The sequence below is a fragment of the Notolepis coatsorum genome (genome assembly GCF_963971535.1).
Source record: "Notolepis coatsorum genome assembly, chromosome: 12".
In the NCBI taxonomy this organism is placed as follows: domain Eukaryota; kingdom Metazoa; phylum Chordata; class Actinopteri; order Aulopiformes; family Paralepididae; genus Notolepis; species Notolepis coatsorum.
The window spans coordinates 123,127,898-123,140,465 of NC_140176.1; the positions used below are offsets into that span (position 1 = coordinate 123,127,898).

General features: G+C 43.2%; 1 protein-coding gene across 1 annotated transcript in view; it reads right to left on the bottom strand.

The window, feature by feature from the left end:
- The window catches only part of LOC311238252 (uncharacterized protein), a 71,701-nt gene that overhangs the window by 23,689 nt on the left and 35,444 nt on the right, over positions 1-12,568 (bottom strand). The window contains exons 8-9 of the mRNA XM_084326278.1: positions 12,309-12,454; positions 4,443-4,614 (exon numbers count right to left, since the gene is read on the bottom strand). Of these exons, the coding sequence (XP_084182404.1) occupies positions 4,443-4,614; positions 12,309-12,454 (318 nt within the window). The remainder of the gene's footprint in view (positions 1-4,442; positions 4,615-12,308; positions 12,455-12,568) is intronic.

The following is a 12,568-nucleotide window of genomic DNA, read 5'->3' on the forward strand; positions in this document are numbered from 1 at the left end:
TCACCAAAACATCTCAGTAGCACCTTATCTAAATTTTATTTCCTATTTTGTTTATTCATCCCAGTATCTTTCTTTCTTATGTGTGGAATTCTACAAGGCATGTAGGTGTTTGAGGATGATATCCTTCAAACAGGCAATAGTGATGATATAATTTGGGCAGTGCTGAGCTGGGTTACTTTCCTCCAGTGTATTTGTCCCCCGGCCCCACCCAATGGCACGCACACACACACGCGCACACACACACACACACACACACACATTTACATTTAGTCATTTAGCTGACGCTTTTATCCAAAGCGACTTACAAGTTCTGTACGACAAGACAGCAAGAAGGGTACAACTCTATCAGCTGAGTACCATTGTTTATCAAAGTGTAGGTTAGTTTATTAGGAAAAGTGCATGACAGTAAGGTTAGTCACGGTTAGATTATTATTTTAATTTGAATTTTTTTAATCATTTCAGATAATGGTTGAAGAAGTGAGTCTTTAGTCGACGGCGAAAGATTGGACGGGATTCGGCTGTCCTAACTGGGATGGGTAGTTCTCACACACACACAAATCGAAGTAAAAAAAAAAATATTTTAAACTTCGATTTTTTTTTTAATGTTCGAAGCTTGTGCCATCGAACGAAGCTTCGAAGTATTTAAGACAGCCCTAATACACACATCATAAACATCACACACATCTTAACACTTTCCCGGTCAACCACGTATATATACGTTATTGGGAGCCAGCGGTTGACGGCCAAAAACCGTATACGTTTTTGACTTGTTTTTTCTTTTATTCGATTTTAATACCCTATTCAATGTCAGGGAGCTGTATTTTGCCTGGAAAAGGCATATTGGGACTCCGAAGGTGCAGTAACGGCCAGATCCTGCTAGTAGCGCTGTATCGAGAATGCAGTAACCCCTGATCCAGACCGGGTGCCACACTGAAAACGCTCCGGGCGCTCTTTTCTACTAACCTGAACCTAGGGCTTCACCCGATCGCATTGAATAGTTTTCGGGACCCCTGATTCATTATGCTGTGGTGGGTTCTGTCGTGGGCCAAATGGACATATGATCTACCAGATGGCGATCAAATAATTGGAATATTCTTTTTGGAATCCCACCGGCCACTAGGGCTGACCTTCGAAGCTTTTTTTGGCAATCGAAGCTTCGGGGCCGAGCTTCGATTTTAATTTGAAGCTTCAAAAAAAAAAAAAAAAAAAAAAAAAATTATTTTTTTAATATTTTTTTATCTTATGTTGTGGGACTTGTACAGCACTTTCATAAACTTTGTTGTTTTTAAATGTGCTCTATAAATAAAGTGGGTTGGATTAATTAATTAAGTAGCCCCTTTCGTGACTGTGACGCATCCAACAAGGTTTCACTCGGCTGTGTGATTTAATTCAAGGTGGATCGCTGTTGTCGTTTGAACAACTTCAGATTTCATGGGAACTACCAATCCCCCAAATCAAGAATGTTTAAGATGAATAAGTAAGATTTTGATTATTTGAAATATGGCCTGTGTAGACTAAACTATGCACAGAATTATGTCAGTCTACAAGGTCCGGATTCTACATGGTCCGGCAATGTAGACCTTGTAGACTCCACTACAGACCAATTATCAGTGAATGTTCATGCATTTTTAAGAAGGGCAACTTCCACAAAAAAACAAAGAACTCACCAAAACATCTCAGTAGCACCTTATCTAAATGTTATATTTCATATATGGAGATTCATATTTATTTATGTATTGCATGCATTTCTACATTTTATTTCCTATTTTGTTTATTCATCCCAGTATCTTTCTTTCTTATGTGTTGAATTCTACAAGGCGCGCCCACACACACACACACACACCTACACACACACACACTTACATTTAGTCATTTAGCTGACGCTTTTTATACGACAAGACAGCAAGAAGGGTACAACTCTATCAGCTGAGTAACAATGTTCATCAAGTGTTGCGTGTTACAGTGTAGGTTAGTTTAAAGGTTAGTCACGTTTTTTTTTTTTTTTTTTTTTATCATTTCAGATAATGGTTGAAGAAGTGAGTCTTTAGTCGATGGCGAAAGATTGGACGGGATTCGGCTGTCCTAACTGGGATGGGTAGTTCACACACACACACACACAAAAATCGAAGTAAAAAAAAAAAAATTGAACAAATTTTTTTTTGAATTTTTTTTTTACATTTAATTTTATTTTTTTAACTTCGATTTTTTTTTATGTTCGAAGCTTGTGCCATCGAACGAAGCTTCGAAGCTTCAAAGTATTTAAGACAGCCCTACCGGCCACAGGTAAGAACAATTTGATGTCAATTTCAGCTTGATCGTGCAAGGTTTTCATAGCCATCTCCCTGATCAGTGTATGTTACGGTAGGTTATGGTAATAACGAATGCCGTTATTGGCAATCAATTAATCAGAAACGACCCGCCCTCCTTTCATGCATTCCTGATGAAACATAATACCTATCATATGCATTTGATTTTTTTATTGTAGCATGTGTAGGGACAAAACACCAATGGATTTTGTATAATACACGTCGCGGCTTATAAACAGCCTCCCAGGAATTAGCCTGGATCATTCCGAAATAACACTCATATTCACCACGGTATAAAACGGGAACGAATGGATGGAAATTTCTTTTCTTTTTTGCATCTTGAATGGAAGGTTCTTACTGTCAAATGACCATGATATTGTATCCATAGCTATAATATAAAATATAGATTTAGCTCTACAAACAACGTGACGCACAGTGAAAGTGTGTAATGGAAAGCTGGCCCAGCTATAGCTACAGTAGATGGGGATATCGAATGGCCGTGAATGTGTTAAACATCATAAACATACACACATCACAAACATCACACACACATCTTAAACATCATAAACACAACACACACAACCCCAGAGAAGAAAGCTTAATCTCTGTAGCTAGTGTAGTGTAGTAGGGCTGCACGATTTTGGGAAATAATCTAATTGCGATTTTTCTGACGGATATTGCGATTGTGATTAAATGTGCAATTATAATAAAAAGAAATTAAGCAGCCCCACAGAGGTTTACTGTAAAATACGGCTTGCATCTGGCCTACTGGTGGGTCTGTTCGGGACGCGTCAACATTTTAGGCAACCAACTTGTGTTCAGCGTTTCTCTGATTGGCCACTACGCCCATGTGACCGCGGCAGCGCGAGACAGCGGCAGTGCGGAAATAGGCTGCATTCTATTGCCATGCTCTGCGACAAACTCTAACCTTAACCAACTCCGAAACAGCGCCTAAACTTAACCCTAACCTTAACCAACTCCGAAAGAATGCCTAAACTTAACCGGCGAAAGAATGCATGTTAAAAAAAAAAAAAAAATTAAAGTGATTCGAACTTGTCATCAACGCACCGCAGGATCCACAGCAAGGCGGCGAACCAGTTGAGCTAACCGTCGATGTTAAAAGAGGGGAGATTACGGCTGCATAATGCCGCGGCAGAGCTCTGCGTCGCCGCGGGGGCGTGGCTAGGCGCAAGCTGGTTGCCTAAAATGATTAAGCGGTCGGGACACCGAGCCTGAAAATGTTTCTTTTTACCTGGGAATCGATACTGGTACCGAACGGTACCTTTTTTTCTGTACTTTACTCTCCCTCTCTGAAGTCTAAACTTCACAACACACAATCTAAAACCCCTTAACTCCCTCTCCCAAACTGTTCCCACAACAATAACAACAACTTGCAAAGGAGATATTGTATCTCAATGGGACTTCCTGGTTAAAAAATAAAAACAATTTTTTTTAATTTCTTTAAAAAAATTGCGATTTTCTTTTTTGTGATTTACTAATTGCATCATTTCAAATCGCGATTTTGATTTAAAATCTATTCATCGTTCAGCCCTACATTTACATTCAGTCATTTAGCTGACGCTTTTATCCAAAACGGCTTACAAGTTCTGTACGACAAGCCATCAGGAAGGGCACAACTCTATCAGCTGAGTAACAATGTTCATCAAGTGTTGCGTGTTACAGTGTAGGTTAGTTTATTAGGACAAGTGCATGACAGTAAGGTTAGTTAGGGTTAGATATATATTTTTTTTTTTCATTATTTCAGATAATGGTTGAAGAAGTGCGTCTTTAGTCGATGGCGAAAGATTGGACGTGTTTCGGCTGTCCTAACTGGGGTCGGTAGTTCATTCCACCATTGTGGGGCAAGGACCGAGAAAAAACTACTTCTCTTTGATGACCCTCCCGGAGCTCGGATAGGAGTAGGTCTGAGGCGGCCAGAAGATGCAGAGCGTAGGGGTCTTGAGGGTGTGTAGTTAGAGACCATTGACCGGAGGTAGGTGGGAGCGGTTCCCTTTGCCGCACGGTATGCCAGGTCGAGGGCCTTGAAGCGGATACGTGCAGCAATGGAGCCAGTGCAGGTCCCTAAGAAGTGGGGTGACATGGGCCGACTTGGGTAGGTCAGAGGTCACCACTCACCAGGTGTAGAGCCAGCAGGTCGGTCCCCTGGTCCCCCAGCAGCAGCACCAGCAGGTCCCTGGACAGGCTCCCCAGCAGCAGCAGAGCCATCAGCAGCAGAGGCACGCTGAAGCCCAGCAGGGTCAGCAGGCAGCCCTTACAGCGGGCACGCCGGTTCTCCATGGTGCTCTGTCTGGGGGAGAGGGAAGGAGGGGAGGGGGAGGGGTCATGACACAACAACTGGACTCATGGAACAACTGCAATTAGGGCTTAAAGAACATCCTACCCTAATCACTTCATACAATTTACATTATAGCTAAGGCTGAGACCACTTATCGATTTATCGGGGGGGGAAAATGTAAATACTTTATATACTATACTAAAATACTAGGGGCTAGGATCCACAAAGAATGGATTGCACGGAGCAAGTTGCACCCTTACTTACAATTCATTATGAATTGAAAATGAGGGACCCTGATGTAAACAAGACGAAAGTCTTTCTCTGGTCTGCATCCCCTTAACAAGTGTGTATTGAGCCGTACTGTATTGTACCCATTCTGCAATCTGTTCAGGGGAGGAAATTAGGCCACTTTACTCGCCAAATGCGAGTATTTTTTACGTTTGGCGAGTGATTCATGAAGAGCACTCGCCAGTCTGGCGAGTACTAGTAATTACAAAACAAAACAAAAAAATCATTCTGCAATCTGCTGATTCGCTCACTGGCACAAGCCGAAATCTGACTCCCCCCTTGATTCCTCCCATTTGCGCATCATAATAACCCGACCATAACCAATGAACATCATCGTTGTACAGATGCGCTCTAAGCTCCTCCAATGAACACTCGTTTTCTAGAAGATGTCGCGCATCTAGGGGAAGTGGACAGACCACTGCGCGCAGACCTACAAACTCCTGTCACCGGCTTGACAACGTAGACAAACTTAGACAAAAACACATTGTGGATGAAAATAATTGCATGTAGAGTCGTCGCTTTCGGATATCAGTGCGGTCTGACATGGGGACGAACAACAGCACACGACGTTCTCCTTCGAGTCGGATGAGAATGACAAGTGGACGTGAGGCTAACCAGCATTAGCCGGCTAGCTACCTAGCATCAAGCTACCACAACGCGCATTCAACATAGTGGACTATACTGAGCGGCTTTGCTTAAATGCAGCCGAGTGACATTTTATTATTACCGGGTTTCCCCCCATATCACCACTCGCCCATATGCCCTTCACAACGGTGATGTTGTCATACACTTGGCATTCAGAATACACCTGCTGAACCCCTAGCGTTGTCAACTTGTCATGAGATTCGGTTCCAATGTATTGTCATCATACAGCACAAGTACAGTACAACCAGAATACGTTTGGTATCCAACCAGAGTGCAAATGTAACAAGTCAAGTTCAAGTTGTTTTATTTAGCTATTACATTACAGTGAAATGCTTGGTTCTTTCACTGCCCAGTCCAACCTAGACCAGCCCAAACCAGTCCAACGGTCCCAACCCAGTCCAACCCAACCCAGTCCAACCTAGACCAACCCAACCCAGTCCAACCTAGACCAGCCCAACCCAGTCCAACCTAGACCAGCCCAACCCAGTCCAACCTAGACCAGCCCAACCCAGTCCAACCCAACCTAGACCAGCCCAACCCAGCCCAGTCCAGCCCAGCATCTTTCACTGCCTAGTTCAGCCCAACCCAGCCCAGCATCTTTCACTGCCTAGTTCAGCCCAACCCAGCCCAGCATCTTTCACTGCCTAGTTCAGCCCAACCCAGTCCAGCCCAGCATCTTTCACGGCCCAGTTCAGCCCAACCCAGTCCAGCCCAGCATCTTTCACGGCCCAGTTCAGCCCAACCCAGTCCAGAATAGTTCCCTCTTTCATGTTAATATGTGATATCCTAATATTTTGAAGAGTAGAGACAGTGTGATTAATACATGTTGTATGCTAATATTGTGGAGAGTAGAGACACTTATTAATGTTTTACGCTAATAAATATTTTAAAGAGTAGAGACACGGTGTGATTATTATTACTATGATTGAAAATCAATTTAGACGAAGACATACAAAGAAGTAATTATCACAATTAGCGATTTATTTTTGGCTGGTAAAAAAATCAGTTTGGCTAGTAAAAAAAATCATCTACTCGCCAGTTGGCTGGTAAGCCAAAAAGTTAGTTTCCTCCCCTGAATCTGTTAATAAAACTTTCATTCAATCAATCAATCAATCTGCACGGTGATTGATTGAATGAAAATTTTATTAACAGATTGCAGAATGGGTACAATACAGTACGGCTCAATACACACAATTGTTAAGGGGATGCAGACCAGAGAAAGACTTTCGTCTTGTTTACATCAGGGTCCCCCATTTTCAATTCATAATGAATTGTAAGTAAGGGTGCAACTTGCTCCGTGCAATCCATTCTTTGTGGATCTAGCCCTAGGTCTTTAACTAAAACATCCCACAAGACCTAGTATTTTAGTATAGTATAAACTATAAAGCATAAATTATTTTCTTTAAACACCCTGTGAATTTACATGAATTGCAACTTTGCACTGTGCATTCAATATGCAGTGCACTCCTCCATCACATCCAGAGACCACCGACCATGAAATGATGGATCACTGGATCACTGTGGTAGTTTTGAATGGGGCATAAAAGAAAAAATAGTTTGGTTCCTGTTGGTTGTCAGTTAAAGGAAAACTCCAACATTTTGGGAAATTAGCTTATTTAACATCTTCCCTGGAGTTAGACAAGATACATACCTTTTTTGTCTCTCTGCATGCATTAGGCTTAGGGAACGCCTGCACCGTTAGCGTAGCTTCATCACTGGAAGTGGGTCAGACCTTTACCCTGAAGTTCCCTACAGTCCCCTAGTCACGAAATACACTCCAAAACGTTCCTGTAAACATGTTGTGACCTGTGTATTTACCACGTGGAGAAATAAAAAAAAATGTAATTCGACATTTACGTTTTCTAAGCAAATATACTCTGAACTATTTTTTGCCGAATCACTCCTCTGTGATTTCACGTCACCAGTGCTATTTTCTAACGTCGAGGTCAGTGTTTGTTTACATTTTCATTTCATTCAAAGGATCCGAACCGATTGAAATTTATGGATACCATGACTGTGGTAAGTTTTAAGGGGCTAGCGTTACACAATAAATGTTATAATAATACCACAAGTGTGGATTCACTCGCCCAAACCCTGTAGCCGTGCATCGCAGTCATGAAAGGGGCTAACTAGGTCGATAGTCCAGCAACGTTGTGACTGTCCTATTCATCAATCTCACAATATTCGCTATTTGTTAGACAGATGAAATACAGCCTTCCATCTAAAAACATAAATGAAAACTTACCACAGTCATGGTATCCATAAACTTCAATCGGTTCGGATCCTTTGAATGAAATGAAAATGTAAACAAACACTGACCTCGACGTTAGAAAGTAGCACTGGTGACGTGAAATCACTGAGCCCAGAGAGGAGTGGTTCAGCAAAAAATTGTTCCGAGTATATTTGCTTAGAAAAAGTAAATGTCGAATTCAATTATTTTTTATTTCTCCACGTGGTAAATACACAGGTCGGTCACAACATGTTTACAGGAACGTTTTGGAGTTGTATTTGGAGTGTATTTCGTGACTGTAGGGGACTGTAGGGAACTTCAGGGTAAAGGTCTGACCCACTTCCAGTGATGAAGCTAAGCTACGCTAACGGTGCGGGCGTTCCCTAAGCCTAATGCATGCAGAGAGACAAAAAAGGTATGTATCTTCTTGTCTAACTCCAAGGAAGATGTTAAATAAGCTAATTTCCCAAAATGTTGGAGTTTTCCTTTAAGGCCATGGGTAGGTAGGGAATTTCTTTATTTAATTAAAATATTCACAGCAACATGGATGCATGTACTCTGCCAGCATGTTTAATATACTTACTTACTTAGGCCTTTTATTCCTTTCGGAACATAGGCCATTGATGAAAAGTTTCCACCCAGTCTGTCTTGCACCATCCTCTCCAGCTGTTTCCACGTCAGTCCCCTTGTCTTGAGTTCCTGCTCAGTGTCTCTTCTCCAGGTGTTTTTGAGTCTTCCTCTGCCTCGCTTGCCTTGTGGGTTCCAGGTTAATGCCTGTTTGGTTATTGCGGTTGTGTGTCTTCGAAGTGTGTGTCCAATCCAGCTCCATTTTCTCCTGGTCAGCTGGACCTCCACTGATTCTTGCTCGGTGCATTCCCACAGCTTGATGTTGGTGATTGTGTTTGGCCAGAAGATCCTGAGGATACGTCTCAGACAATGGTTGATGAAGGTCTGCAGTTTATTGTTGATGTTAGTGGTGGTTTTCCAGGTTTCAGAGCCATATAGCAGAATGGATTTGACATTGGAGTTGAAGATTTTGAGCTTGGTGTTGAGTTTGATGTTTCGGGTTTTCCATATCTTGTTTAACATGTTGAATGTTGCTCTTGCTTTTCCTATTCTTGCCCTTACGTCTTCCTCAGTCCCACCATCAACAGCTATAACACTACCCAAGTATGTGAATTTGTCAACCTCTTCCAGTGTCTGGCCCCCGATGGTTATGGGGTTTGTGCTTTTATTATTGACTAGATTACTTGAGTTTTTTGTCCATTTATTTTGAGCCCAAGTCCAGCTGCAGTTGTTTCTAGCAGCTGGGTTTTGTCTTGCATCTGTTGATGGTTGTGTGAGAGTAGTGCGATGTCATCCGCAAAGTCCAGGTCTTCGAGGTGCTCCGTTAGACTCCACTGGATGCCAGTCTTTTTATTGGTTGTGGTTTGCCTCATGATCCAGTCGATGCATAGGAGGAAGAGGAAGGGGGAAAGTAGGCAGCCCTGTTTCACGCCGGTGAGCACTTTGAAGTGTTCTTGTGCACATCCGTTATGCAACACTTGGCATTTCATGTCCCGATACATGTTCTTGATTATGCTGATGTATTTTTTAGGGATTCCATAGTGTGCCATGAGTTTCCAAAGCAGCTTGCGGTCTACACTATCGAATGCCTTTTCAAAATCTATGAAATTGACATAGACAGGTGCGTGCCATTCTATGGATTGCTCGATGATGATCCTGAGGGTGGCAATTTGGTCACTGCACGATCTACCGTTCCTGAAACCGGCTTGGTTCTCTCAGTTCATCATCGACCCCTTTTCGCAGTCTGTCCAAGATAATGCGGTTGAACACTTTGCCTGGTGTTGAGAGCAACATAATCCCACGATAGTTGTTGCAGTTCTTAAGGTCTCCTTTCTTGGGTATAATAGCAATGAGCCCGTCCTTCCAGTCTGGTGGTACATTTCCTTCTTTCTCCCAGATGCTTTTGATCAGCTGGTGTAGCATGGTGGCTGAGGTTTCAACGTCTGCCTTTAAAGCTTCTGCTGGAATGTCATCTGGCCCTGCTGCCTTGTCACGTCGCAATGCATTGATGGCCTTTTTCACCTCATATCTTGTTGGGGGGGCACAGTTGATCTCCAGCATGTGTGCAGCTGGCGGAATCTCCACCTCTTGGACAGTGGGGGCTCTCTGTTGAAGAGCTCCCTAAAGTGCTCAGTCCACCTTTGGTGTTGTTCTTCCTTGGTGGTGAGCAGTCGTCCTTGTTTGTCACGGATTTGTGTGTTTGTCTGTCTAAACCTCCCGGTTAGTTTCTTGGTGGTCAGGTAGAGTTCCTTGAGGTTATTCTTTCCCGCTGCTTCCTCTGCTTCTTGCGCCAAGTCTTCTATGTATTTCTGTTTGTCGCGTTTGATGCTTTTCTTCACCTCCTTGTTTGCTACTTCGTAGTCTCTGTGAGCTGCTCCCTTTTTTGCTCGAGTTTTGCATTTGTTTATTGTGTCTTTTTTTGTCCTCCTCTCCTCTATTCTTTTCAGTGTTTCAATGGATATCCAGGGTTTGTGACTTGTTTTCTTTCTCCCTACCACTTCTAGGCATGTCTCCTTCCATAAGGTTCTCAGGTTGTTCCAGTGCTCTTCCACTGGTTTTTGAGCTTGTTCTTGCAGGGCTTGGAACCTGTTCTGTAGGGTGATTTGGTATAGTTCCGTTGTTCCTATGTCCTGGAAAAGATGGATGTTGTACTTTGCTCTGTTGTCAGTGGGGCTGTTACAGCGCTTCAGCTTGAGTTGGAGTTTTGCAGCCAGTAGGTGATGATCTGACCCCGCATCTGCCCCTCTTCACTCGTACATCCAGGAGGGAACGTCTGAACTTCCTGTTTATACATATATGATCTATTTGTTTTTCCGTGGTGTGGTCAGGTGATATCCATGTGACTTTGTGAACAGGTTTGTGGGGGTAAACTGTCCCTCCTATGACCAGGTTGTAGTCCGCACAGGCGTTTGCTAATCTTTCACCATTTTCATTCATGCTGCCGATTCCATGCTTTCCCATAATCAGCTCGTATCCATTGTTGTTGTTCCCAACCTTTGCATTCATGTCGCCCATGAGGAGAAAGATGTCTTTTTCTCTCCTGGCCTGGAGTAGCTGTTGTAGCTGGTTGTAGAAGTTGTCCTTTATTTCCTCATCTGTGGTGTTGGTGGGTGCATAACATTGGACGACATGTAGGTTAATTCTTTTATGGGTGGTTTTAAATCTTGCGGTGATGATTCTGGAGTTGATGGGCTCTCAACTGATGAGGGCCCTCTGCGCTTCTTTGGAGAGCATGAGTGCCACTCCCTCCGTGTGTGGTGCTTTCTCATCCGGGTGTCCAGAGAAGATTATGGATTCACCACTGGTCAGTTTGACTTCTCCTGTCTGGAGCCACCTGGTTTCACACAAGCCGAGGATAGAGAGCTTGTATCTTTTCATCTCTTCTGCGATGACTGACGTCTTCCCCGCTGTGTACATGGTCCTGATGTTCCAGGTTGCGATGTTGGTAGGTTCTGACGCACCCTCTCCATGTGGTTTTCAGCATGCGTCTTCATAGTCTCTTCAGCTCGTATGTTTGAAGAGCTTCCATCTCCTAGGGTGCAGGGTTTCTTACTTTTCTTCAATGTTTCTGTAATCCAATTATCCACTTCACGGGGGATTGGCCCATGAGTTTTACCATTGCCCTATTGGTCAGCTTCACCTGCTTCCCCCTCCCATGACAAGGACGTTAGGGTTGGATTTTGGGAGGGCATGTTTTAATATCCATAATACTAAAGGGTTGACTAAGATTTTTATGAAACTTTATTGTAAAAAAAAAAGAGAAAATAAAAAAAATAAAAAATGTAACTCATAAAATAAATTGGGTCGCTCCTAAATCGGCAGGGTCGGTTGGCAACCGGAACCAACCCATTTTTTCTTTTAGGCCTGGGGAAATCTGTAACACTAAAGATGGCGGCAACGACAAAGAATTGCTGCAAAATGTACATACATTTTTTTAACAGGCGCCTCCAAAATTGGCCATTTTAGTTGTCGTTTTTTGAGGACTGCATACTTTTTTTGCAAACCAAAATACTATACTTTATACTTATAGCACATGCATTAGCCTGGTCTCTTTTGAAATATGACATTCTGAAGTTTCTGATACAATAAGGAAAACTCACTTTTAGTGCTAATGAAATAGAGTAACATAGGCCTGAACCCTATTAGATCCTTTCCATATTGCTGCTCTACAAGCAGTTATTTTCATTGTGCTACAGCCTCCGGACTACAAGGGCCATTCCTCTATAGGTACCTGGGTAGCTGGGGAGGATGTTCTGTTCCTACCACTACCACTAGGGACAGCGTTCTTGAGCAGAGGGGGTTGGAGGGGGGCGGGATGGCAATGACAGCTGTCAGGACTCTTTTATTTTTCTGTCATCCCTACCCAGAAGCCCCAGCTAAAAAACACTTCTAAAGACATCTCCTAGGTGGTGCAAACTATGTGCCTTACTGATGTGTGGACTAATTGAGAAAAGGTGTGTGTGTGTGTGTGCGTTACCTGTCGCTCATGATGGTGTCTGCGATGGCCTCTGTGATGAGCTCACAGTCCTTCTCCAGTGAGTTCAGTGTGTTCTGGACCGTCTGGTTGATGGTTTTCTCTATGGTGCGACACACCTCCTCAATCTGATTGACACAGCGGCTGGGCTGTGGGGGGCGGGACCAGGGAGGGGGCGGGACCAGGGAGAAAACATAATGAAGGGTAGAAAGGTCACATGTTGAACAGGCGCCTCCAAATCATATTCAAGAGAATCTGTTGCC